This window comes from Rhinolophus sinicus, chromosome 3, assembly GCF_057876585.1.
Source record: "Rhinolophus sinicus isolate RSI-liver-muscle chromosome 3, RSI-T2T, whole genome shotgun sequence".
NCBI lineage: Eukaryota > Metazoa > Chordata > Mammalia > Chiroptera > Rhinolophidae > Rhinolophus > Rhinolophus sinicus.
In genome coordinates, this window is record NC_142503.1 from 194,453,506 (window position 1) to 194,480,923 (window position 27,418).

Below are 27,418 nucleotides of genomic sequence, written 5' to 3' on the forward strand. Positions count from 1 at the left end.
CCACTCGTGTGTGGGTTCCACTGCACCACCCAGCTTCTGCTTCTCGTGCCAGCCTGAGCCGTTCAGCAGCCTGCAGCGGGAGAAAGGGGGCCCAGAGGCGAGCCTCATAGACCGTGGCCCGGGAGTGAGTCAGGAAGTGTCAGGGCCTCAGGATTCAGGCTCAATGGGGAGACGGAGGCAGAGCCCAGAAACAGAGATTGGGCCAATTCAGCTCAGGAGGGAAACGCACAGGCCTCACTCTGGGCCCCCTGGAGACTGAGTCTTCCTCAGCTAGCTTGGTTCCAGCCTCATCTCTTGGGACGAGGCACCTCCAACCCTGTTTGGCTCAGACTAAGCCAAGCCTCGGTTGTTTCTCTTTTCATGAAAACACAAAGAAAGCCTCTCCTGCATTTTGTCTGAATCCCATTGAAGTTGTTTTTTATAAAGTGTCCAGGCTCTCTAAAAGGTGTATAGATGTATTTTCTGTTTGCAAATAATAATAATAACAATGCTTTATTGTGTCGACGTATGCAGCAGTAGAGAACTCTACAGTTTGCAAACAGTGTGAGAGCACCGAAAGCTGAGTCTTCTTCCAGGCCTCTCTCTGGGACCCCTTCCTCACCCAAGCCCCCGCGCCAGATTTCCCAGGTCACTCATTAGTTCCCAGCGCAAACTGCTTGCCCCGCTTAGCAGTCTCTAAAATAGTACTTTACAATTTTGCATTTGTTCCTTCAAATAGTTCTGCTTGGCATATCTCTTTATTTAACATTAAACATTCTTTTTAAATCAGCACACACACATTGTAATAAATCAAACTGTGTAGGCAGTCGTATAATAAAATACCTGATATGTTTTGAGTGCTTACTTGGTGACAGGCACTATCCTGGGAATGTTACCTGTGTAATCGCATTTAATCCTCTCCACAACCCTTTTCATTTTCGGCATGAGCCAAGATTGGCATCCAGGCAATGGATTTATTTATCACCTTTAGGCCATAGCTGTGGATGTTCTAAAGTGAAAAAAAAAAAAAAAAAAGAGAAAGATTTGACTCCTCCTCTGCCCCTTCTTCCCTATTTTTATTAAAGTGCTCCTATCAGTTACTTTTTTTTAATCAATTACTTTTGAATCTTTAAATCAATGTCCATCTCCATCATCCTCTCACGGTGCTTGTCTCCTCATTTTGTAAGGTGAGGTTATTAAGTGCCCTATCAATTTTCCTGCCTTCCCATGCACATTTTACTATTAGGGTTGCTGTTACATCAGGGCCCTTTATATTTACTCCTTGGCCCATATTCTCTACCATATACTTTTGTCCATAGCTTGACCAATAATCAAAAACAGTAGGCAACATTGATATAATTATTGCTATATCCGAAGTGTCTGATGCCGGTTACACATGGTGCTGGGATTACATATACTTCCTTCTCCAGGGACCAGCTTCGCAAACATGGGGTCACTCGAGGCAGAATGTCGTGGAACAGAATGAATGGATTCTCGTTAGCTGTACTCCATCCGTTGCTTAAAATCACAGCCCATTTCAGTCTGCTTCATGTTTGGGTCATGAATATCGTGCAGGGTTTTGTTTTCTGTGTTTGTTCTTTCCGGGAATTTCTAATCGCCTTTCTCTTTTCCTTCTTGCTTTATTTGCCATTATCTCTCTTCCCTTTTTCAAACTCACCCTTTTTTCATGCCACCAGTTCTATCGCTCCCCTCCCTGGTTTTCATTTGTTGTTGTTGGTTTGTTGTCCTCTCAGGACCCTCTCTATTTCTGTTCCAACTTGTACTGCCTCCTCTGCACGCCTGCTGCCCAGAGACCATCCCGGGCTCCCCTTCATTTCTTTCCTGAGTTGGAGCCTCCTAAGAAAAGACATTTGGAAAGTAAACTATCTGAAAAGGTCTGTATTTTACACTCACACTGAGAGTAGATTTCCAGGTTCAAAATGATTTTCCTTCATAATTTTGAAGACTTTAGAGCTTTCCATGTTGCTGATGAAAAGTCTAATTCTAGATCCTTTGTGGATTCTCTGTGTTCTATTTTTCTTTCCTGGCAGATTTTAGGAAATTTTCTCTGTCCTTGGCGTTCATGTATTACGTGAGGATACCCTTCATTCATTCATTCTTCCGGGCACTTCGTGGACCCCTGGAACCTGAAGACTCATCCTTTCGCTCTGGGACATCCTAATGTATTATTTTTTTTTTTAATCAGCTTTTTTTTTCCCCCATTCTGCGTTTCTGAAACTCATTCGTTGGCTCTCAAACCTTCCAGAATGGGTTTATATTCTGCTACATGTTTTCATATTTTCTTATTTCTTTGCCTTTTTGTTATTTATTTGGGGTTTTGTTGACTTCATTTTCCAGTCCATCATTTGCCCCCCCCACACACTTTTTCAAAAGATTTTGGTGCCAATATTTTTAATTTCTAAGAGCTTTTTCTTATCATCTGATTGCTCATTTTCCTAGTATCTATTTTTGCTTTGTAGCTATTAGTACTGAGTAGTAGAATGTTCGAGTTTTTGTTTGTTTGCTTTAATCCATGAGTTATTTCTGTCTCCTGTACGGTCAGTTTTTGTGTGTATCTTGATCTTTCTCTTTCTTATTGTTGCTCATTTCCTCCTGTGCTTGCTCACCCAGGGTTAAGTCTAACGGCAGTCGTGAGTGTATTCCTTAGCTAATAAGTAAATGGTCTCAGAAAGATCGACTAACTGGCCAGGGTCACCCAAGTAGAAATGTCACAGCTGGTGCTCACCTCCCAGCCCTCTGATTTTTGATCTGCTCCTTTTCCGTGACACAGCTCCGCCTCTCGGTAGCACAGCGTTGCTTACTTTTCACACGTGGCTGACACCTCTCCGCAGTGAGCTCGGAGCGCCTGGTGGGCAGACCTCCATCTTTTATGTCTTAATGTCCTTCCTCTGTTGTCTGTACGTCTTGGAGGTTCTGGGGCTCTCGAGTACCTGTTATTCTATTCCGCTGCCTCTGACTGTGCGACCTGTATTTGTACTTCTCAGCTATGACGTAGGGTTTGTAAAACTAGGCAACAGATGTAGGGCATCCGCCCCAGCACTTTCTACGCAGTAGGCCCTCCGTTCTTCAAAAGACTCGATTGATTTTAGGCCCAGATTCATCCGCTTCGCTGACTGTATGAAGGCCGAAATTTTCTAATAGCAGGTCTAGAAGAAGTGTGGCACTAGCGTGTCGATAAGGGGACAGGCAGTTTGATACTCAAAGCCCTGGGAACAACAGTTCCAAAGGAAAAAATTACAAACATGTTTAGCTTTTCTGTGACCTTCCCCTTTCACAATTCCTATTTCCTTTTAATTTTTTAAAGGGCAAAGATAATATATTGGTTATGGCAAGCAAAACGACTGTAACAGATGACCCAAAAATGTACTGGCTCAGACAAAAGAAAGCTTATTTGTCTCTTATAAATAGTCCTGGTGATGGACAGCTCTCCTCCATGCAGTGGTACTGGGATCCAGGCTTCCCCATCTTGTGGTTCCACCATCCTCGAGGGCTTGTTGCCATCTGTACCAGGCTGGGGGGAAAGCTCAGAGAACAGCGTGGCCACTGGCTCTCCCAGGCCCTGGCACACATTACTTTGTTCACATCCCTTGGCGATACCTCAGTCACATGGCCCCATCTAACTGCAGGGCAGATGGGAAATATAGCCTGACAGTGTGCCAAGGAAAAATGAAGCACGGATTCGGGGGGACAGTTAACAGTCTCCACCCAGGAACGTAGTGAGCCATCCTGGAGACACCCGCAGAGCCCCACCCATCCATCCAGCAAATGTTGATTGCATACCCACGGCATGCCAAGCCCCGTGCTAGGTGCCGGGAACACAGAGAAGAGTGAGACACATTTCTCGTTCTCCAAAGTGTAGCAGGAGAGGCCGAAGGTGGTCAGAGAGCGTCACCGAGATGCGGAGTGCTCTGTGCCATACCAGGTGAAAGCAGCTGGCCCAACATCTCTGCAAAGGAGGAAACGTTATTTCTGGTGGCTTCAATAGATGCCTGGCTTTCTGATCTCGTTCTGTTCTCATGTATATTTCTCAACCGAGGCTCTTGAATAATGGGATGTAGGAGCTGGAAGGAATACCAAAGATTGTCTGGTATCTTGTCCATCCCAACCCAGTTTAAAGATGGGGACAGCGAGATCTGCAAAGGGGAAATGGCCTACCTGCCTGAAGTCACACAGCTGACCAATGGCCAGACCTGGGTGTGTAGGCAGTACTCTTTACACAGCCTGGCAAGTGCAGACTCTCGTTTTTGCTCTGTTTCTATAATTTCCCTTCTGACTGGTGTCAGATTTCCCATCCCCTGGTCTTGCTGCCCCAGTAGGAGGTGTGCTGGAGGTCCTTCTGAATTCTGTGGTTGTCAGGGGGCACGCAACCCCTTTCTGGGATGGTTGCTTCTCCCTGGCCCAGTGACCTTGCCAAGGGTGAGGCCTGCAGAATCCACTCCCAGCTGCCTGCACTCCCAGCAAAGACTCAGGCACCTCTCTCTCAGGACAGGAGACCTCCATTGGGGAATGCCACATGGGGTCAGGTGTACCCACCAGTGCCTGGGAAGCAGGGCCCCCTAGAGGGACTCCTGCGCCCTGGGCTTCCACCTGCATATGGAAGAATTTGAGGGGGTTTATAACTTCAGACTGGGTGCAAAATTAGGAAAATGTGAAATAAGCATCAACCATAGGTACGTTAGCTCATTTACCTTCATCATCTGCTACTGAGAACTTACTCCTTTGGACGTTCTGACGTGCAGAGAGAGAACAATAAAATCACTGAAAGGAAGTTTCTCACAGTCCTTCAGCTTCGGGGAATGACTCACATGACGCAGGCTCAAGAGGGAGCCATTTACGTGGCGCTTTGATTTATTCCTTCTTGTTGTCGTTGTTGATTCAGCAAATGTATATGAAATCTTTCTGTAAGCATAAAATTGTGCTAAATACAAGGGGTGTGAAGGAGGCAGAGACAATTACGACAGTCTCTGCCCTCAGCTGAGTCTTGGTCTCTGCGTACAGCATAAGTTGAATGTTACTAGGTGGAACCTATGAGGAAGGCAGGCATGGCTGGGGACAGAGCCAGAGGCCAGAGGCGCAGAAGTGAAGCCTGTTCCAAGGCCCGCAGGACAGCAGAGAACTGGCCTGGGTCCTTGTCTGATGAAGGCACAGTACCTACCTCGTGCCCGGGGCTGTGCTGGGGAGTAAATGAGCTGGCCTGGACAGGTGGTGGGCACAGTGCCAGGTACACAGTAAGCGCTTAATGCATGGTAGCTCTTACCGCGTATGACAAGATGGCTGAGGATTCCAGGCAGTGAGTAGCTGGGAGGGCGAGTGGTGCTGAGTTTCCAAGTAGTGTTCACAAATAGTTAATAGCAAAAAAGGGGAAGCAACATGTTCATAGAAGGGGTAACCCCAGCTGGCCCAGGTCTCCATCATATGGACAGGCAAACAGGCTCATGAAGGGAACCTATAGCCCATTTATGTGTGACTGAGGGCATGTGGTTTATAAGTACTTTTTCATTCTTTTTTTTGGCCTTCTTTATCTTTTCAGATGGTATTTTTCCTTGCTTTGTTATTTGCCGTGATCATTTATTGATTCTCTCTTTTTATTTTCTACACAATGTTTGAGATAGGTAGGAGGCTATCCAAGAAATAGCTCCAGAAGGTGTGTGCTTGGTAGAGAAATAAACAAGTCTGTTGTCTGGCTCGGCATAAGAACTCTCCCACTGTTGGCGCTGTCAAGAGCGATTGCTTATGGGAGGTGGTGATTCCCGCAGCCCTGAGATGCTCCAGCAGAAATCTGGGCAACCATGCAGTGACATTATTAAAGAAGGGATTGTGTGTTCCCTGCGGGGTCAGATGGGAAGAACTAACGTTCCCGTCCCTTCCTGAGAGTCAAGGGCAGGATTCTGCTCATGCATTCAGACCTCCTTCCGGAAGCGTTTTCCAAGTGTCTTCTGAGCTCCAGGCCTCACTCAGTGTAAGTGGTAGCAGGGATGTCTGGAGCCAGTGTGCTTGGATTGAGTTAGGTCATGTAAATTATGCAAATGTAGAATGCAGGAGTCAATCTCACGGATTTGGGCTCCTGACCACCCCAGGGTGGATGCCCCGGGCTCCTCACAAATCACTGGCACAACTCCTTCTTCTGGAAAAGGGGCACTTACACATTCATTCAAAAAGGATGTCCATACACTGGCCATTGTAGCGAGGACAAGATTGCCATCACATGGCTTCTCCTCAAGGTGGGAGGAAGAATGAAAAGGTAATGCATTTTCAAATCACTGATTTCCACATCAGTACTTGGAGGAACACAAAGTAAGGCACATGGACAAGAGTGGGGACCTTTATAGACAGGATGGCCTGGAAGACTTCTCTGATGACATGGTGTCTGAACAAAGCCCGAAAGCTAGGAGAGCAAGTCAGCACAAATTTTGGGCAAAATACGTTTCTACAGCGAAAACCAGAAGTGCAAAGGCCCTGGGGTGCTATTTTCCAAAAAAGGTCAAGGGTGTTGGCATAGTTGGTGCAGGAGTGATTGCGAGGGAGAGGAGGAGGCATTTGGACAGATCAGCGTTTTTTCAGTGGTGATACCTTATAGCAAAATCCATTTAAAAAATTTTTTCCCCATTAGTTTTTGACAAGCATTGGATCAAAATTGTAAACTTGACTTTTCTCTGCGTTGTCTGTAGCAGTTTCTTCAAAAAAGCTATCATTCAGACAGATGCTATTTGCAGCCTGGACAGAAACACCACTTGGAGAGATCCGCTGGCAGAGATGAGATTTTTGTATCTCTGGAAGATGGTGAAACCCACCCAGCTGTCTGGTCGAGGTGAAAAAAATCACATTAACATGCAAACGCTCCCGAGTAAGTGAAATATTGATGGGTACAACCCTCCAAAGAAAAATATTCGTAAAATACAGGCTGTTGCGCCACAGCTAGCCAGCCAAGCTGTTTGCTCAGCGAGACCTGAGCGCTAAGAAATCTTGATTGCAGGTGCTGTGCCCTTCAGAAACTCCCTGGCCATCTCCCCTGGGAGTTCAGAAATGGGAGCTTGCGAGTGCTAGGAATCATGGGGTGGGGTGGGGGAGCCGCTTCTGAAAAGGACCTTCTGGCCACCTCCCTTTCATATCTTAATGTGACCTCCCACCGTGGCCCCCTGGGGCAAAGAATGGAGAGAATGCTCCCTTTGCCAACGGGAGGGGTTCGCATTCCTGTGCGCTGGCTCCGGCTTCTATTTCTGATCCGATCAAGGTCTTCAAGGTGGTTTCCTAAAAAAGGATGATCGTTTCCCTTGTGGGACTTTGGGGGTGGAGGGGGAAGGAACATACATTTTCTCAGTAAATGTCCTTTATTTGCAACTTGGAGCCATAAAGCGTGGCAGTGGAGAGAGAGGGAGACACGTGACCTGGGCCCGTGGGTCTGCTCGCATTTCATCCACGCAGGAGGTGTCAGGTCGTGTTAGCATTCCATTTTGTAGACAAGGAAACTGAGGCTCAGGGATGAAAGAAGGGAGGGAGGCTGGTGTCCACTTGCCAGGAGGCAATGTAACAGGGCCCTGGGGAGCCTGGGCTCAGGGCCGCATGTGTGCGTCCGAATCCTGGCTCGCACACACCTGCCAGCTGTGGAACCCGCCGTGAGATGTCCCTTTTTCTCACTCGGCCCTCTGTGCTCACATACCGTATGGGGTGGTGGCACCTCCGCCTTTCTGGTTGTGTGAGGTTGTTGTCAGTGGATGTAAAGTGCTCAGGACACTGCCTGGTCCCTAGAAAGTGCTCAGTACCCCCGGGGTCTCTGCTGACTGCTCTCGATATGTCCGATATCACTCCTCTAGCAGGAAGTGAGGTGACGCCATTGCCAAGCGGGATTGTCCCTCAGAGGGACAACCAAAGTCGGTACCCCAAGACCCTACTAGAGTCCCCGGATCTGTGAGAACTCAGAACTGAGGTACAGGGATTCCAGAATGAACCCCCCACACACGTACACACAATGACACACATGGGGCACAAGTCACAGATGCAGCCAGCTTGGTCCCTGGTTCTTTTCGCACGGTTCTCATCCAACGCCACGGGGAGTTATGACTCCCGCTTTGCAGATGAGAAAATTGATGTTCAGAATCTTTGCTGCTCCCCCAGAAGTCTCTGTCTGCCCGTTTATCCAGTTTCTCTGGAAATATTTGTTGCTATTTGGAGAAGAAAACCCTTTTCCTCAAGGATTGCAAACAAAAGCCTCTTTTAGCGAGCGTTGTTATCTATGCTGCATAACAAGCCAACTAAAACGGGGGGCTGGAAACAAAAGTGATTATTATCTCTTGCGGTTCTGTGGGTGGCTGGCACAGCCCAGGCTTGGGACACCTCTCTCCACGTTCCTGCCCGTGTGGCCGGCTTGGGCTTCTGCACAGCAAGCCTCTCAGGGTAGTTGGGCTTCAGAGGGGGACTGGCTTCCCCAGAGTGGAGTGTTTCCAGAGGTAGACGTGGAAGCTGCCAGTCTCTGAAGGTCAGACCCAGAGACTGCACAGGGTCACTGCCACTATGTGCTGTCACCCAAGAAGAGGGGACACAGACTCCATGGCAGAGTGTCAGAGGATTTGTGGTAGTCTGTAATCCCCACAGCTGGGAAGAGGGGTTTGGCAGATGCCATGGGTCTGTGTTTGGTAGATTACTCCCACGCAACGTGGGTTTTGCTAGGTGCCTTACAATAGATCTGGGGCATTTCCTGACACGCCTGGAGACAGGTCAGTTGGCCTAAGTAATTGGCTTAGGTCAGAACCTGCCTCTTTGGGGAGCTGGGAACAAGTCGGTCTGGCAGACAGACTAAGGCCAGGCAAGCAGTTGACACTGAGGGTCCATGAGGCACTGGGCAGTGTGTGTGTGGGGGGGAGGTGCCACAAGACGTGCAGAGCTTGTGCAGGGAGTGGGACAGGTGAGTTGGGCACCAGCAGGCCTTCAGGACACAGGCAGCCTGACCCCCTGGCCTCAGCCGGAGTCCCGGCCTCAGGAGCAGAGCTCCAGCCACCAGGCAGGTTCTGGAGCCCGACACTCATTCCTCGGAGGATAGAGGACAGGCAGGAAAGTCAGCAGCCCAGGCCCAGGGGCATCAAGCAAGTTCCTGGGGCAGGGACTAGAGCCTGTGCCAGCCAGACACCTGGTTCTAGGAAGTGCACCCCAGGTGTGAGCTGGCAAGGACCAGGTATAAGCCCCAGAACACGGACTCTGAGGGGACAGGAGTTCAGGGCCTTTGAGCCCCAGCCTCTGAGAGATGGTGGCCTCGGGTCCTCATTGCTTCTGAGAACTAGGGCTGGTGGCGTCTGCAGAGGGTCAGGAAGTGGAGGGGACACCACAGGGCCTGATGATCGACCCCTTTCCTTCAGGACCCCCGCCTGAGGAGGACAGAAGTTTCCATAAATTCCCTTCAATCCCAGGCTCCTCAATGAGTAACCCGCAGCTTGTAACCAAAGGCCCCTGGAAGCTCTGGTTCAAATCCAGGACCCCTTAGCATCTGTCCCCACCCCCACTGAGGGAGTCACACTTTAGCAGATCCTAAGTAGGGCCTACGCAAAGGCCTGGTGTGTTGGCAGAAGTGTCTGTGAAATAAATGAATGGTGAATGTAAACATTACCTCTTACGAGTAATAATAATGTAGACTTACAGAAAAGTTTTTAAAATAGTACAATTTTCCATATACCCCTCACCCACCTTCCCCGCAAGTCCGCATGTTGGGGACCGCAGTGCACTTAGCAGACCCCGGAGCTGAACAACCTACAATACTACTGACTACACCACAGACCTTGTTTGGATGCCGCCGGGTTTCCCCTACTGACCGTTTTCAGCTCCAGGACCCCATCCCTGGCCCCACCCATGCTGCTGTAGAGCCCAGGGCTCCTTCGTCTGCTCCAGTCCGGAACAGTCCCCGGTCTTTCTGTGGCCGTCATGCCCCGGCACTGTTGACGTGTGCTGCTCAGTCACTGTGTAGAACGTCCCTCAACTGGGCTTGTCTGACGATTCATCAGGATTGGACCGCGCTGTGCATTTTGGGCAAGAATCCCGCAGAGACGATGCTGTGTCCTGCTCAGTGCTTCCTGTCGGGGGTCCATGGTGTCCGTGTCTTATCCCTGGTGACGTTGACCTTGATCACTTGGTCAAGGGCGCATCTACCAGGCTTTTCCACTGTCAAGTTCCTATCTTTCCTTTGTAATTAATAAATATCTCGAGGGAGCTACTTGGCGATGGTGCGAATTGTGTTTCTCCTTCAACGTGCACCTATTCATTTTAGCGTCCGTCGGTGGGTCTGGTCCATACGTGAATATTGTGATGTTTGCTTAATGATGATTTCCTGTTTCCCTCTTTCCTTCTCCATTTATTACTTGGAATTCTACTGCGAGAAAGACTGTCTCTTCTCCCCCTTTTATGTGATTACAGTTGACACTTGAACAACCTGGGTTTGAAAATCCACTTATACCTGGATTTTTTACAGTAAATATACAGTCAGCCCTCTGTATACTTGGGTTTCACATCCACAGATTCAATCAACCGCAGATCAAAAATAGTTTGTTCAATCCGCGGTTGGGAGTCCTCAGATGCAAAGGACCGGCTGGCTGTATGCATTGATCTGTGACATTCTATAGAGGGGACTTAAGCATCTATCCATGGAGGGTCCTGGAACCAATACCCTGCAGATAGTGAGGGACGACTGAGGTTTTGGGGCAGTCAAAAGTCCCACGCAGATTTTCGGGTGTGCAGGGACCAGCACCTGTAACCCCCCAGTGCTGTTCAAGGGTCAATGACATTTATTTGTATTAGTGTAAACGTCTAGATATTTATTCTGTGAGTTATAGTCTAATACTGTGGTTATTGATTTTCTTGCTCAGATTGGTGCAGCTTTGGTCTAATATTAGGAGCTCTTTCAGTTCTGTGCTTATATTTTGACCTGTCCCCTGACTCCTCATCTTTTGGGGGGCACTTCCTGACTGTCTCGAATCACAAGATGCTCAAGGCTCATCTGGTATTTGCCTTCCCCCGCCTTGCAATCAGCCGGTTCTCTAAGGAGCCGTGGTACCTTTCACTGGAGAACGGCGCATAGAAACCAAGATCTGTGCGTGCAGTGCTGCCGGGCATCACTGTTTTAGCCCCTCTCGGTGGACACAGCTGGGAATTTCACGGATGTGCACTAACACACGTGCACACGCTCATCTATATTTCCGTGTCTACCTACTTGTATGTATATTAAAAACCCCGAGTTTATACTGATAGACAAGGTCCATTTTAACCTTCTCCCCTTTCCTGATTTGTAACGTCTGTCTCCACAGTGAGAAATCCCATTCTCATTAGCTAAAATATTTCTTTTTAATTCAAGTATATACTAAAGTAGCTTCAGAATTGCTAACCATACCCCTGTGAGAAACATGTTTACGAAGTTAATACCAGCATTTGTGTACAGTCTTTTGTCTTCAGCCATATGCTATCCAGCCAAACTCTGTTTTCCAAAGTCCCTTAGGTTAGTTTTTTTTCTTTCCCATCCCCTTCAGTGTGGTTATAGTATTTACTTATGTATTTATGTATTTATGTATTTATTTATAATAGTTCGGTCCATCTGTTAGTGTGTATATTCCATGTGGCATTTCCTTCACATTTGGTTGGTTTCAATCATTTTTTGTGGGTACAGGAAAATCATGTGAAACATTATAATGCTTCTGAGTCCGATTTGGACCAAAAGACACACTCAGGGAAGTGTCAGTCCCTCTTTGCCTCTGCTCCCCAATCCCGTTCTTTCTCCACCCCTTTCTCACTCACCTCCTCTAGATAGCCAGCCTCTTTAATCTTGAATTACTCTTCTTTTGCACAGATGAATAGATGACATATTGTTAGAGCCCTTTCTTAGATGAATTGTAGCATACTATAAGTGCTCGTCACTCTGCTTTTCTAACGTAACAGTATGTCCTGGAATTCTCTCCAGATCCGTTCCTGTCACTCTTCCCCTTCCTCTCTGCATAGTACTCCATTGCATGTTATACTGGAGTTTGCCCAGCCCCTCTTCTATGTCTGGGCGTTTAGGTTACTTCCGGTATTTTTACATTTACAAATGACACTGCAGTGAACAAACTTGAATGTGTATTTTTGTAAAGCTGGAGATTCTCTTCAGGGTAGAGTCTAAGGAGGAGGGTTGCTAGGCTGGTGGGTAGGTGCACACATAGTTTTGTTAAAGTGTTGCTCACTTTCCCTCCAGGAAGCTCTACCCTCAACTGTTGGAAAATATTTGTTTCTTGTTGAAAGTTAATGGTTTGTGTCCACCCTGGGTCAGTCACAGATGAGGACTGGAGTGGAGGGAGGACGTGTGGGAGGTGACACAGCGGGTTGGGGGCCAATCTGGGACCCAAATCCTGCTCTTCAGCATCGCTGGACCCTTCCCTACTTCCCGCTGCTCCTGGGAATTGGGGAATGGGGTCTGACAAGTGGGGTGTATGGCCCAGCAGAAGTGGCAGGCAGGCGGGTGGGGGTGGAGGGCAATCCCACAGGCCTGTGACTCACTTCCACTGCTTGGTTTAAGCAGCTTTGCCACAGAGCTACCTGATGGCATGTGTTCCACGGGGAAATCTAGGCCCCTATAATTAATGTTTCCCACAACTAAAAGATGTGTTCTCATCTGAGCAAGATAAACACTGATTAATTTACCTTTAAGTGTTAGTACAAGGAGCTGTTTTTTCTCTTTATATCAGTGTTTAAATGTTTGTTTACTTCACACACAATAAACTAAGTCTCCTTTTCATCAGACTTCCAGGTGGGAAAGAAAATGGGCCAGCCTACCAAGGACCCCACACCTCATCATCTGGGTCCACACTCTCCGTGGTCACACGGACAAGCTGAGCTCAGGAAATTTGCCAAGGCGCTTCCCCAGGTAGGAGCAGCGCACGAAGGCAGGTCCCATTCTGTCCAGTGCTCATGTGCCACACGTGTGTCACTGTGTATAGATGGTGGACAAGAGAAGGAAGATGCCAGGAGCTGCTGGAGCAGGAGTGACCTCCGACCCAGCCTCAGGACTGATGACCCCTCTCTCTCCCCACCACGCGCCCCCACACACTATTCACCACCACCCCACGCACACAAACACACACACACTGACAAGCGCAGCCTGTCCACTCTGGCTGACTCCCGCTTGGATAGTCAGGAAAGATGGCATGCTCCTTCGACACAGGTTCTCCTCACTACCTTTCCCTTTATAGTGAGGTCAGCTACGTGGGCTAAGCTGGACTGTCCCCATCGCCCATTCTTCTGCCTCCCACAACATTCCCTCCTCTAACCTGGAGGCTGGACCTCCCCTGACTCTTTCATTCTTTCATTCATTCCCTCGCTCACTCAGTGCCCTGCGCACCGTTAGCACTGCAGGCCAAGCCCAGGGACCAGAGGACATGGAGAAGAATCAGAGCGCAGCCGGTCCCTCCTAAGGAGCTCACAGCGCAGGGGGGAGGCACCCAGATAAAGGGATGCTTACAAAATAGGACAGGAGATGCTCAGATGCGGTCTGCAGCAGGCTTTCTGCCTTCAGGAAGGAATGCCTGGAGACGCTGTTAACCAAGCTGAGCCTGGAAGCATGAGCATCAGTTGTCCAAGCCAGAAGAGAGCGTGAGGAAATGCACTGTGGTTAGAAAGCACGGCAGAGCGAAGGGTGCATAGAACTGGAGCGGAGGGTGTGTGTGCAGGCAGACAGGGCATGAGCAATGTTGGGGAGTAGAATTGGTGACTGGGTTCAATTCTGACCCCGTTTTTGATGAGTTCTTGGTTTTAGTCATTGCTATATCACTAGTACCTACAACACTGCCTGGCACATTGTAGGTGTTCAGTAATTAGTTTTAGTCTCAATTTCTTATTTCTAAAATGGGAATAACACTTTCATCTGTGCTGCTGCTGCTGTAGCCCATTGTTGTAGAATGGGCCTGGCATATAGTAGGTGCTCATTAAATGTTACTGGATTGGCTGGCTGGCTGGATGACAATACAGTGCTTGGCCCATGCCCTGTACATACGGATTAGCAGCTGTAATTGTTACCATCATGTGTAGCTGGAGAGGTAGTTACTGGCCACGTCATGACAGGCCTCACGTGCAAAGCTGGATCCAGCAACATCTTGGCGATTCATGAGGGGCCACACTCTACTTGTTATTAATAATACTAATTGTGGACCTTTGTTGAGCAGACTAAATGCTTTACACGTGTTCTCTCTCTTCAGTGGTTCTTTAGAAGCTCCTGGGAGTAAATTCCGGTCACCAGAGATGTCCTGGTTGCCATTTCCCTTGAGTAGGCATGTGATGACGGCTGGGTCATTCTGTGGTCACGTGGGCGGGGCATGGGCATACATAGAGGAGTTTGTCCCTTGGAGAGCTCTTGCCCAGCCACTGCCAAGGACCTCGCGTGGGTGCAGAGTGTCTGTACCTGGAGAGAGGCCCCCAGCTGATTTCTTGAGTCCTCGGAAGGCAAGGAGCAGGGCCTCCCTGGGGGATGCTGGCAGAGCTGGAGGCCACCTGGTCCAAACGTTCATCTTGCAGAGCAAGTTACCAATTTTCATTTACTGAGGTCTGATTTTAGGAGCTAAATGGGTTTTAAAAATTTACTATGAAGTATCTCATGCATATAAAAGAGAATAAATTGGGTGTATGTAAGATTGGGAAAATGAATTTGTGAAGTGAACATCCGCATACACTTTGCATCTACTGAATAAATAGTAATAAATTCCAAAGTTATTTTTCATGGTTTCCAAGTGCCCCTGCTCTGGTCTCTTCTTCCCGCTGCAGCCTCAGCTCTTACCATACCCTCCATGAGCTTCACTGCCAGACTTGCTGCCGCCTTCTGCACCATCACTCTTTCTTTGCACCTGCCAGTCTCCTAACCAGGTGCCCTTTCTCTGCCACCATGAGCCACTCTAGTCCTGCCAGCCTTGTAGGTCTCAGCTTAGATCCTCCCTTCCCCCCATCTCTCAGGGAGAGTTCCCTGGGTGGCCTCCCAGGCAGGTTGGGATCCCACAATGCCCTGGGCTCACATCACCATAGTGATATGTTTGTGCCCCCCCCCACACCCCGGGCCATGAGGTCCTTGAGAACTAAAGGCCTAATCTTCTCTTTGCACATGTCCAGTGCTTAGTGTGGGCACTCAGGGGATATTTGTTGGAAGCCTGGGTCTCAAATTCTCGAGAGGGTGCTGTGTTTCAGGTGACCACTGAGGTCTCTTCTCCAGGGAGATGCTGATGCTTCTTTGATGTTCCGCCACTCGATTTGTCACCTGGCGCTTCTAAATTTCCAGGCAAGTGGTCATCCTTGTAAATAGGACCAGAAGACCCTCCCTTACCCCAAAATATGGAGACGTTATTGAGACAGAGAAACCCTTGGAATTACGTCTGAGCCTGAGCCACTCCAGAGACGTCCGTTAGTGAGTCATGCAAAGAATTAGGATGAAATAGTCCCTTGTCTTGAGTGTGTGGTCCCTTTCAGCACATCAGGGAGCCCAGATTGAGTTCCAAGACTGGACTTATTCTAAAAGACAAGTTTCTACTAGAATTAAATGGCACCGAAACCAACTTCATTCAGCCTGAACATCTCCGCTGTGTTATAGAGAGGCTGTCAGAACCTTTCTCATTTGTCACCTTCACACACAGCAACGACCCTTTTCAGGCTCAGATTCCAGCCTCTCGCGCACAGAGACACTGACACACAGATGTCTCCTTGGCACAACCGGCATTGAACGCTTTGTTCTTATCACTGGGTGCTGAGGGTCACCAAGGATTGTAGGAAAACAGAAGCGCTTGGAGTCCTGCTAGCTTTATTTCCATGTATGTGTGCTTTGAACGTGATAAAAATAACAATCAGCTGCACTATAGAAAATTTCTGAATACTCTTCCCCCAATACTCACTGAACACTCAGTGAGTTCAATACTCACTGAACAAGTGAGATTTTAAAACTATTATTTGCAGTCCTACGTGGACCCGAATTTCAATATTCTGTGTGTTTTCCTTTTAATCATAATGTGGGTATCTGCCTTGATGTCACTTTTTCACCATCATCTTTAGGTTTCAGTGGCTCATGACCCCATGATTTTTTTCATTCCCTGTTTGTTATTGATCACTGAATGGCTTGTTGAAGGAAGTTCTCTCACTTAGTAAGCGACTCTGAGAAATTGGGGTAGAGCAGTAATAAAGAGGGGACTCCACAAGTGCGTAGAGGGGGCAGAGGGCGCCAGGACCCAGCCTGACTCCCTAGGACTGGACGTCGCTCAGCCGTGTCCTTCTCTGGCAAGGTCACTGGCCTAGCAGACTTTGAGGTCCTAGCAGGACTTCATGCCATCTTGTAGAAAAGACAGGGAAATGTGGGCAGGAGGAGAAGGCAAACAACAAAATGGTGGTGTCAGAAGAGTGCTGACTAACAAGTTACAATTAACTTGGAAACCTGGTCAAAAATGGGAAAGTGAGTCATCTGGACAACAGCGTGGAAAGTATGCACATCCCGTGGTGGATTATCTGAAACTGGGAGTGGGCAGAAGTCAACCCACTGAAATGTAATTCGATCCAAATATGCTGTCCTGTCCTTGAGTTGAAAACACTCCCTCCCCCAACAGGAAGAGAGCAAGGTGGCTTTGAAGCATCATGAATTTACAGCAGGGGTGGCAGCCCCAAAGCAGATGTGGTTCTCCGTTCTCAGCAGCATTAATGGATGTACCACATCAGAATGAGGGCGGGGAGAGCCCTGCCCCATTTGGGCTGGGGAAGCCTCTCCTAGAGTGATGTTTTAGGAGGGGCCTTTCCAGGAAAGGGATCATGATTACGAGGGGCTCTACAGACAAGTAGGAAACAGGGGGTGCTTAGCTGGAGAAAAGGGGGGTCCTGAATGAGCCTCAGTCATCATCATCATCATTTAATCATCATAGCTGCCAGTCATTGAGGTAGACAATTTACAACCGTTACCTTTAATCCTACAAGCCAATATTAATTACCCCCCCTTTACAGATGAGGAAACTGAGTCTCAGAGAGATGAAGCAGCTTGCCCAAGTCACACAGCTGGAAAACCCTGGAGCCAAGATTGGATCCCAGATGCTTTTTCTTCCCACTGAATACGAATTTTTCAACAACTGAGGTGTTGCCTGGCAGGCGGTGATGAGGACTTGGTTTTGTTTAGTCCCTAGTTGTAGAAGTGGTTCCAGTGGCCGCAAGCTACAGTGAGGATATTTTGTTTTAAATCAAAGAACTTTCCTGACTCAGCTGTTGGCAGGTAGAATAAGCTCTCCTGACAGGTGGTAAGTTCCAGAGTGATGGGTGGGTGGTATTCAAGAGGCTCCATGACACTTAGGAGAGTTCTTCTAGGGGGATTTCAAAGGTCAAGTGGAGAAGCAAACAAAATACATTTGATTGCCCCTTCCGTATGAGTAAAAGTTCTTTGGTTGCAAGCAGCAGATATTGAAAAGAAATGAATTCTGACTGCCTTAAGCAAAACACACTATTTTTGCAAGGACATGGGGTAGAAGGAAATGGTGACCCAAACTTTGAAAAGGACTGAAGTCAGGCTGCTCCTAGGCGTCCAGGCCCCGGCTGCTAATCTCTCACTTCAGCACCATGGCCACCACACATCAGCTGTTACAGTTGCCCCGCCTCCCACCTCCCTGCCTAAGACTGAGTTCCATCGAGAGCATCTGATAGGCTTAGCCTGGATCCACCTTGATTGACAGCATCCATTGGGCAGGGTAATTTTCCAGAGGAAATCAAAACACTGATACCAAAAGAAGGGAATGGGCACTGGGATACCAAAAGCTCCTGCACAGCAAATGATTTAATAAATAAATTGATAATGATTAATTGATTAATTATTGAATAGATAACAGAAGCCTATTTAGAAAGTCAAAGGTAGAAAGAACAAGCACCCATGTACCCACAAATCCGGTTTAAGAAATACTACCAATACGTCAGGGGTTCCCCGAGTGACCCTCCCGATTTCATCCACGTCCCCTCTCCACTTAGTAATTGCTGTCCTCGATTTGGGGTTTGTTATTCTCTTGCTTTTCTTTGTAATTTTATCACATTTGTATCTCTAAATGACGAGGTGTTATGTTTTCCATGTTTCCGAACTTCATGGAAAGGAAAACATTCTTTATGCGTTCTTCTGCCAGATGCTTTCCCACTCAGCATTGTATTGGAGATTCATTCATGCCTGTTGCAGAATTCAGTCCTTTCCACCCCGTATGGAATTCCAGTGTATGAACACATGACAGTAGATGCAGGCCACTGTAGATGGACATTTGTGTTGTTTCCAGCAGGTTGCTAGTACTGATCCTGCTATCTGAGGACGTTCTTGCCTGCGCACCCTGGTTTATAGGGGTAGGTGTTTTCAGGGTGCGTGCCCAGAACTGGATGGTGGGTCATCAGGGTCTGAGAACATTCAGCTTTACAAGACGGTGACATCCTGCCTCCCAAAGTGACAGTGACCAGGCTGTACTCCTTCAGCTGGTGTCTGAGTCCCTGTTGCTTCACAACCTTTGTTGGTGTTCGGTGGTTTTGTAGAATTTTTCAGCTCTTGCCAATCTGATAGATACTGTGTTTTCTCTGATTACTGAGGTTCACCTTCTATGTGGCTGTTTACTCTTTTGAGAAGTGCCTGGATATAGTTTTTGCCCATTTTCCTACCAGAAGTTTATTATTTTCTTACTCACTTGAAACTAACATGATATGAGATATATATATATATATATAATGTATATATAATATATATAACATATTTATATATAATATGTATGTGATATATATTATATATAATAATACAATATGTATATTATATATCTCATATCATATATATATCTATATATACATGATATATATGATATATATATATATATATCTCCCAGCTGTGGCTCAACTCTTCATTTTTTGATATTTTCTGATAAAAGAGGTATTAAATTTAATATTATTGACATTATTAATATTTTTCTCTTTTAGTTTGAGCTTTTACGTCTTATTAAGATATCCTCTACCCCAGCATCATAAAGACATTTACTTACATTGTCTTCTAAAAGTTCTTAAGTTTTCCCTTTCACAGTTGTCTACAATCCATCTGGAATTGGTGAACTACTGGCTGGATTTCACTTATATTTTCATATGGGTACTCAGTTATTCCAGCACTGTTTATCCAAAGGCCCATTTCCCCCAGTGATCAGCTCTGTCCGTGTTTCCGTTCTTTTGGCCTATTTGTGTAGGTTTAACTACGAGCGCTGTGTAATAATTCTTGATGTCTTATAAGGCCAGTCCCCCTACCTTATTCTTCCTTAGGAAATAGCTTGGCTATTTATTATTAGCCCATTGCACTTTTATATACATTTTAGAATTAGCCTGTCAAGGGGCACCAAAAACCCTGTAGAAATTTTGGCTGGAACAGCAGTGACCCTATAGCTCACGTTAGGAAGAACCGATGTTTTTAGGATATTAATCTCGTGCTCCGTGAACATGGTGCATCTTCCTTTTGATGTGAGTCTCCTTTTATGTCTGTTAGTAAAGGTTCGCTAATATTCTTTGTAAAGATTTTACACATTTTTGTTAGCTTTACTTCTAGATACTTTATATTTAGACACTATTGCAAATGCTGTCTTTTTAAAATAAACATCTTTATTGAGCTGTAATCTACAAACCACAAAAATCATCTATTTAAAGTGTACGATTTAGTGGTGTTAGTATATCACAGAGTTGTGCCTCCATTTCCAAAATCTAAGTTTAGAACCTTTTATAACAAGAAGGAAGACCTTTCCCATTAGCGGTCACTCCCCATTCCCTTTCCATCCCGCCCCTGGCAGGAAGGATGAGTGAATGAGTGAGTGAATGAATGAATTTATACCTGTGCAGTAGGCTTTATTTATGTGAGACACTACCCTGTCCCAGCCTTCGCTTTTTTGTTTTATTTTGGTTTTGTTTTCCCCTCCCATCTCTATTACTGCTCTTCCAGCCTCTTCCCTTCTCCACCACTCTTCATTTGTAACACCCTGGCCAGATCACTTTTTCCAAAGAAAATGTCCCAATCACGTCTCCCTAGGAAGCCCTTGCTAGCTCCCTTGTCAATTCAGCTGCCAACATGGTTTGTATGGGGAAATTCAGGCTTGATGACTCAAGCACCTAGAAACGAACTTTTGGGACGCAGCACATTTGGGAGTCGGGGAAGGCCTCTTCTGGGCCCTTGGTTTGCTGCAGTGTCCTTAGAAAGTAAACACAGTCCACCCGCTTATTCCTCTCCACTTCCTCCTGAGTCAGAGTTATCTCAGGTTAACTCAGGGAAGAGGCTAAATTAAGCCTTGAAACCAAGCATCCTCTGTGACAGGCACTTTGTTTTGCTTGAGTGACCGCAATGATGGGTCTATGGTTTTAAAGGCATCGCTAATTGCGTCTTTAGACCGACCTTGGCCATCTATTCCCAGCCCTGCAGAGACGGGGAGATGCCAGATCACCCTACAGTGCCCACTCATTCCGTCAGCATGCTTTCCCCAAGCACCTGGTCCATGCCAGATATCTGTTCTTGGAGGCAGAGATTCAAAAGCTTACCCTTTCAAGGCTCAAAGGAGAAACCCATTGAAGGGGTAACTGGGACTTGGGAGGGAGTGGATTTCTAAAGCACTTAGTCCTTCCTGTGACTTCCAGCAAAGGCTGGGCCATGGAGTCACCAAAATAAAAGAGGGGGGTCAACCTAGCACTCACAGACAAGCAAACAGATACAACCACTTTGCAAAACCATTTAGCAGTATCTACTAAAGCCGAACACATGCATACCCTCTACCCCAGGTTTCCTCTCTTGGGTGTATGTAGCCAAAAGGAAATTGCTATATAAATTTGCCATAGAAATTTTACCTCAAAAGAAAAAAATTGCAAACATATCTAGAACTCTAATTAATATGAACTTGCTATACTATTTAGGGGGAAGTAATAATATTTGCAGTTTACTTTGAAATGCACCCCGCCAAAGAAAAGATGGATGGAGAGACGCATGGGCGGGTATCTGATAAAGCATGTATAGTTAACGTGTTAACGCTGGAATTTAGATGATGAGCATTTGGGTACTCCCTGTAAAATTTTTCTTCAACTTTGCTGTATATTGAAAAATGTCATATAAAACATTGGGGAAAATGCTATGTCTGTTTGTCAATAGACATGTGCAAGAATGTTCATAGCAGCATAATGGCCTAACACTGGAAAAACCCAGCAGCAGCAAATATCATAAATTGTGGGTCGGCTTATATAATGGGGTACTTACTGTTCACAATGAGAATGGATGAGCCACAGCTGCACACAACAGCATGGGTGAACCTCAGCAACATAACGTTGGCGGGTGAAAAACAGACTCCAAAGTGGACATGCTGTATGATTCTAGTTCTATGAAATTCACAGAGGCAAGACTAACCTAGGGTGTTTTCAGAAGTCAGGGTACGGTTTTGGGGGAGAAGGGAGAAGGGGACAGTGAGTGGAATGGAGTGCCTCTGGGAGTGCTGGAAGGTTCTGCTTCTTGATCTTGGTGCTCGCTAAACAGATGGGAACATTTATCAAGCTGTACACTGAAAGTCTGTGCACTGTTCTGTATGTGTATTATACATCATCAAAAGCTATACGAGGGGAGAAACAGAACACCAAATAGCTCCAACTAGAGCCTTTGCCTGGGTGAGCGAGGGGGGTTAGGAACCCCCTCTAAGCCTATGCAGTAAACCAAAGTTGTGAAGGAAATGAAACTTCTCTATAAAACAGTCCTCCTTTCACTTGTGTGTACATTCATGTTGCATTAATTCCCCATCTGCACTGATGGCCTGTCTCCCCTTCACACAGATGTCTATTTGCCTGTCTATTGTGTTCTGAATCCAGACTTCATCCTCAAGGTATGACCCGGCCCTTTCAGGGGTTCACATGCTGGTGGGAGAGGTGTGCAGACATTTCACTTTGCAGCGCTACTCCCTGCCTTCCTGGATTCCTGTTTTCCTGTTTGTCATCTTTCCTGGACATTTTCCATGAGATATTTTTTGACCCCTGTATTAGTCAGGGCTCGAGAGAGAGAGAGAGAGACAGAGAGACAGAGACAGAGAGAGAGAGAGAGAGAGAGAGAGAGAGAGAGAGAGAGAGAGACAGACAGACAGACAGAGACAGAGACAGAGACGGATGGCAGATAGATAGAGACAAAGAGATTTATTTTAAGGAAATGGCGCGTGTCATTATGGAGGCCAGCAAGTCTCAAGGTCTGCAGGGTGAATCAGCAACCGTAAAACTCAAGAGAGCTGATGGTTTAGTTTCAGTAGAAAGGCCAGCAGGCTCAAGACCCAGGAAGAGCCTATGTTTCCATTTGAATTTGAAAGCAAGAAAATGCTAATGTCCCAGCTCAAAGGCAGTCAGGCAGGAGAAAGTCCCTCTTACTCTCAGCCTCAACTGATTAGATGAGGCCCACCCACACTGGGGAGGGCAATCTGCTTTACTCAGGCCACCAATTGCAGTGTTAATCTCATCTGGAAACATCCTTACAGACACATCCAGAATAATGTTTGACAAATGTCTGGGCATCCCATGATCCAGTCCAGTTGACACATAAAATTAACCATCATAACCCTGGAGCATGAAAAGCCTCCTGGCTCTAACGGCACCGTTCTCTAATGAAGGAAATGAAGCTGGTGGGCCCTGGCCTGATCCCGTCACATCCCCTCAAATAGACACGCTGCTGCCACCACACACACTTGATAATTTTTTGCATATGGTTTGAATTAGTGGTTGGTGGAAAAGAAGCCTTCAGCTACCCAGCAGGCCTCCTAGATGGGTACGTTTATTATCTCAAAGAATAAAATGAAATTATGTTAGTTATTGCAAACTATATCATACATGCAAAAGAATCTCTGAAACATACGTCCACAGTTTAACAGATAATGACAAAAATGAACACGCCAGTACTTCCCACCCAGCTTAACGATGGAAAAAATATACTGAAGGCCTTTGGTGCCCCTCCAAGAGGGCCCCCCACTCTGTCCGTGTCTATAAGAAGCCAGTCTCATGAATTTTGTGTTAATTGTTCCTCTGCTCTTTATAAAAATCAATGTATATGTCTCCAAACAGTATATTGTTTGGTTTTGCCTGCTTTGAGGCTTTGTGAGTTGCCTGCTGTGCGTTTTGCCTGCTGTGAGTTGACTCATATGGTATGTCTTCTGCAACGTGCTTTTTCAGTCTGCGTTATGTGTTGGGGCTTCATCCACCTTATCACGTGTAGGCTCTGTTCATTCATTTCACTGCTGTATAATGGTCCATCATATCAGATGCAGGTACGTGTGCATCTGCTCTGTTCTCGGTGCACGTTTGGGTGGCCTCCAGTCAGTCCCCTGCTGTCACAAATGGAGCTTGTAGGAGTGTTTCTGTCCACATCTCCAGGTGCACAGGTGCAGGGCTTTCTCTAGGTTATACGCCTAGGGGAACAGGTGCCCAACCCAGCAGTAGGATGTGTGTCTCTCCACTTTCCTGAGTAATACCAAGGAACTTTCCAGAATGACTGTGCCAGTGTGTAGTGCTGTGAGAGGCTAGGCACGTTTCTTGTGGTGCTCTCCTCTGCTCTGCCCATCTTCTCTGGTCTCAGTGCTTTCTTTGCTTTCCTTAGATCCTGTCCATCCCTGCCCATATCACAGCCAGGACACGGATGGTTGCGACGGTGACGCCCTCCTACACCCTCTGTGCATATGTAGGACAGCACAGGTCTTGGGTGCGAGCCAGTACATGGACATGTGTAAAATTCCCACTGGCATGGGAGAACATGCAAGTTTTAACTGGACTGCCATGCAGCTGTCTCCATTTCTGCGTCAGGGAAAAGGGAGAAACCACCCCAGTAGAGTGGGCGGCTCCCAGACTAGACTCCTGGGCTAATCGCTTTATGCCAATGTCAGGACATTCATCCTTGAAATTGATAAGTCATGCTCTGCCATTCCTCCATGGCCAAGAGCACTGTGTCCCAAGACTGGATCCATAGGTGATTTTTCACTCCCACCAGTGACCTAGTCCCCAGGCATGAAATCACCACCCCCACCCAATCTGCTTGGCTGAGGAGAAGGTGCTTAATAATAATCATCTTCTGTGCTGCCTCTTTCCCATTCCAGGTTGGCCTGGGGAGGAAGATAAAGACATTTGCAACCAAGATGGTAATCACGAATGGAAATGATGAAGACAGAGGAGGCCAAGAAAAAGAGAGTAAGGAGGAGAGTGTCTTGGCGATGCTGGGCATTCTCGGAACCATCCTGAACCTAATCGTTATCATATTTGTGTACATATACACCACTCTGTGACAGGCCCAGAGGCTCCTCAGACGCCTCGGGGTGGCCAGACGACAGGAGTCCTGTGTGTCACCAAATCCGTGACTGGACACTGCACAAACAAGCAGCTGTGGCCTACACATGCCACTCGATCAAATGCACCTTCGAACTTTATAAAAGGTCACAAAAATAAATGGATCCTGCTGCAAGGAGCAGACTCTAAAGCACAATGAATCCAACAAAACTCGTTAACACAACCAGGAACTCAACGTCTTTGGCAGGGGGCCCAGAAGACGGCTTGGAAGGCCAGGCTTTGACGCCATCGGTGAGAGGATGGGTGCAGGAATTTATTACCCCAGATCGCAGACAGATATCACATACTCGAAAAGAGGAACAGGGCAGATGCCACTCTTTGGCGTGTTCCCAGGACACGCATTTCATCTTCTGGTCACAAGCTGTTTAGTATGAAAAACCACAGGGGTGGCCCTTGGGGAGGTATCCCACATCAAAAGTGTCTATTTGATACCGGGGAGATACCTTATTTTTCTTTTTTCATTGGCTTGACGTGTGTATCTGTTGATATCAAGATTTATAAATATATATTTTTAATAAACGTGCTGTATTTTTTAGCATGAACCAAATATGTGGAGAGGCACTCCTGGATTCACAGAGCTTTCCTTGGTTCTATCTGCTTCGCCCCCTAGGCTGCAGATGTTCTGTGGTATAGGCATTCTAGTCTTATCTTTTACCTTCTCTTTCTTTTTCTCTTTTGGGTTTGGAGGACATTTTTCCATCGTACCTGCCGTGGTATTGGTTGGTGCATGTGTTCAGATTGTCCGTTGAGCAGTTTTTTTGTCGTTATATAGGAGACATAAAGTGGCTGTAGGCATGTGGACCTTAGATGCACCGTATCCTTACTGAGACTCATGCATGAACAAAGGCTGAGTGCTACATCAGCTTCCAGAAATTCCACAAGGACTACCTACCACTGAGGAAGCGTGCAGCTCTGTTTGCAAATCAACTGTAGGAGGGATTGTTCCGCTTCTTATTGGCAGCATTTTCATTTCATTCTTGTGACCATTCGTTGATCAGATTTTGATTTTAATGGCCATGTACCGTGAAAGCTGGAAAGAAACGGGAAAAGCTCAGCATTCGGTGCATAGTCCCTTCCTCAGCGAGCCACCTGGGGTCCTTTTCAAAGTAGATGGGGTGTAAATGACACGTGGACTCCCCACCGTGGGAGCTCACTTCAGACTCTGAGGACACCCCTGGGACAGGTGACTCTTCAAGGGCTCTGGAAGGGACATAACGATCGCCCTAAAGGATTGCTGCGCTTCTTAAAAGCTCCTGGTTTACACCCACATGAAGCTACTTTCTCCTTGGCAGGATGGTTGAATAAATGTGGATTTGCCCTGTTCTGCTGGCTCCCTGAGACTGCCTTGGCCAGGCTGCAGCAGCATAGCCTTAAAAAGAGGGTCAGGATTTCTTCTGCCAGCGCCAGCCTTGCCCGTGGACAAAAGAAGCAGCAACCTGCCTCGTTGGATTTGAATGATGCCCAGAGGTCTCTGCTGCCAGATCCGTCCCCCTCCATGCTGTGGTGTCTGAAATTCCACCATTGGAGAGTCATTTCCTGGGCTCGGCTAAGGGACCAGGCTCTTTTATAAAGCAAACGCCTCTGAGCACCGGGCTCTGGCAGTGATGCATCAGGGGTCTTCCCCACCAGAAGGAATGTGTTTAGGACACACGTGGACCAGACAGTGTGTCCGATGCATTTACATTCCTGAATTCTCAGTGTCCCGTGAGAGAGGGAGTCTCTTCCCCACGTTATAGGAGAAGGAAGGAGAGCCCAGAGAGACCTGGAAACTTCCCCGAGACCACGCGGCAAGGAGTAGAGAGTCAGGACTCAAAGCCTGATCTGTCTGATTCCTTAGCCCAGTGAAGGCCTGGAGGCTGCTGGGATGGGAAGAGAAGAAACGAAGAGGTGGGGACATTGCAGGAAAGGGCCCTCGGGGGTCAGGACACAAACTCGATGGCTCTGCTGAGGGCCAGCTCTGCACACCTCCCTCCCCTAGCGCCTCCTCCGAAAAATAACCCCTGGGAACTCCTTGGACACTGGCGGAATATCATACAAATAAGGACGAGGGACAAGAGAAGGCTGGTTAGAAATAAAATGGAATGTGTGATTCTAGAAAGACTGTATGAAAATTCTGAACAGTGAACAGAGTAAACAATAAAGGTGCAAAGGAAAAAACAAGTATCAATGTCCTTTTTTCCCAACACTGGTATTTTAAAACACCATGCCATTCCTTTGCCTACACATATTTTTTATTTTATTAAAAAAACTGAATGTGACTGTTGAACTGAAACTGTTTTATTTAGACTGTAGAAGCCCCAGTGATTTTTCAAGTATACTAATTTGAAATTTATTGAGGGGAAAAACTGCTTTTCCAATCCTCTGAACAGCTCCCCAATGCTTCTAGATTATCCTTACCCACAGCCTGGAAATAAATCTGCCCATTCAGTGACTGGCAGCCAAAGCCGCAGACTCTCTCCGTGAGCGCTGGCGTTTCTCATCCTATGTCCGCTCTCATGTAGCAGAACCCAAGAACACACACTGGGCAAACTCAGGATCCGAAGGCCTCTTGAGGGGATGGGAGGGGGAAAGGCTGCCAGGGGTCCTGGGTCTTTAGAGTCTAAGTGTGCCAAGCCCACTGGGCAGGCATAGCAATAACCGGAAACACCGCCAGGTCTGTATCCTTTGCAAGGCACTTCCCACCCAGGCTATGGCACCCTGACAGCAACCCCCTGAGACGTGTAACCTTACCCTCATTTTACACAGCGAGGGGAAAAGGCTCAAAAGGCTAATTGACTTTTCCGGTTCGCACGGTTGGAAACCAACAGGATCAGACCTTCCAGCTCCGTGGCCACGCGCTGTCAGCATCTTGTGCGGCCCAGGCTGCGCGTTCGAGTTCCGCGGGAGCCAGGTGACTAGTTCAGTCTCATATCACGCAGCTTCCCACCAACCTGCCTCTCCTGGTGATAGCACAGCGGCCCAGGGAGTGTGGCTGAGTTGATGCATTTCCCCTCTACCCGGGGAAGTTGACTCAGAAAGCCCGGTCCTGGCAGCAGAGGGCTGGGGCAGCGTGGTCTGGTGTTTGCGACCGGAAGGTGCTTGCCGAAGG

At 47.2% G+C, this 27,418-nt stretch overlaps 1 protein-coding gene across 6 annotated transcripts in view; it reads left to right on the top strand.

Moving 5' to 3' along the window:
- Window positions 1–26,490, top strand: part of TUNAR (transmembrane neural differentiation associated intracellular calcium regulator) — a 47,015-nt gene extending 20,525 nt beyond the window's left edge. For 2 of the 6 annotated variants that reach the window (XM_088797469.1, XM_088797468.1), the window contains one exon: window positions 24,084–26,490. In XM_088797469.1, the coding sequence (XP_088653595.1) occupies window positions 24,084–24,269 (186 nt within the window). In that variant the 3' untranslated portion in view covers window positions 24,270–26,490. Of the gene's footprint in view, window positions 1–12,743; window positions 12,869–16,959; window positions 17,247–23,590; window positions 23,693–24,083 lie in introns of all 6 variants that reach the window. The other 4 variants (XR_012494532.2, XM_088797466.1, XM_088797467.1 and 1 more) reach the window with 4 other exon arrangements.
- Window positions 26,491–27,418: the final 928 nt, after the last annotated feature.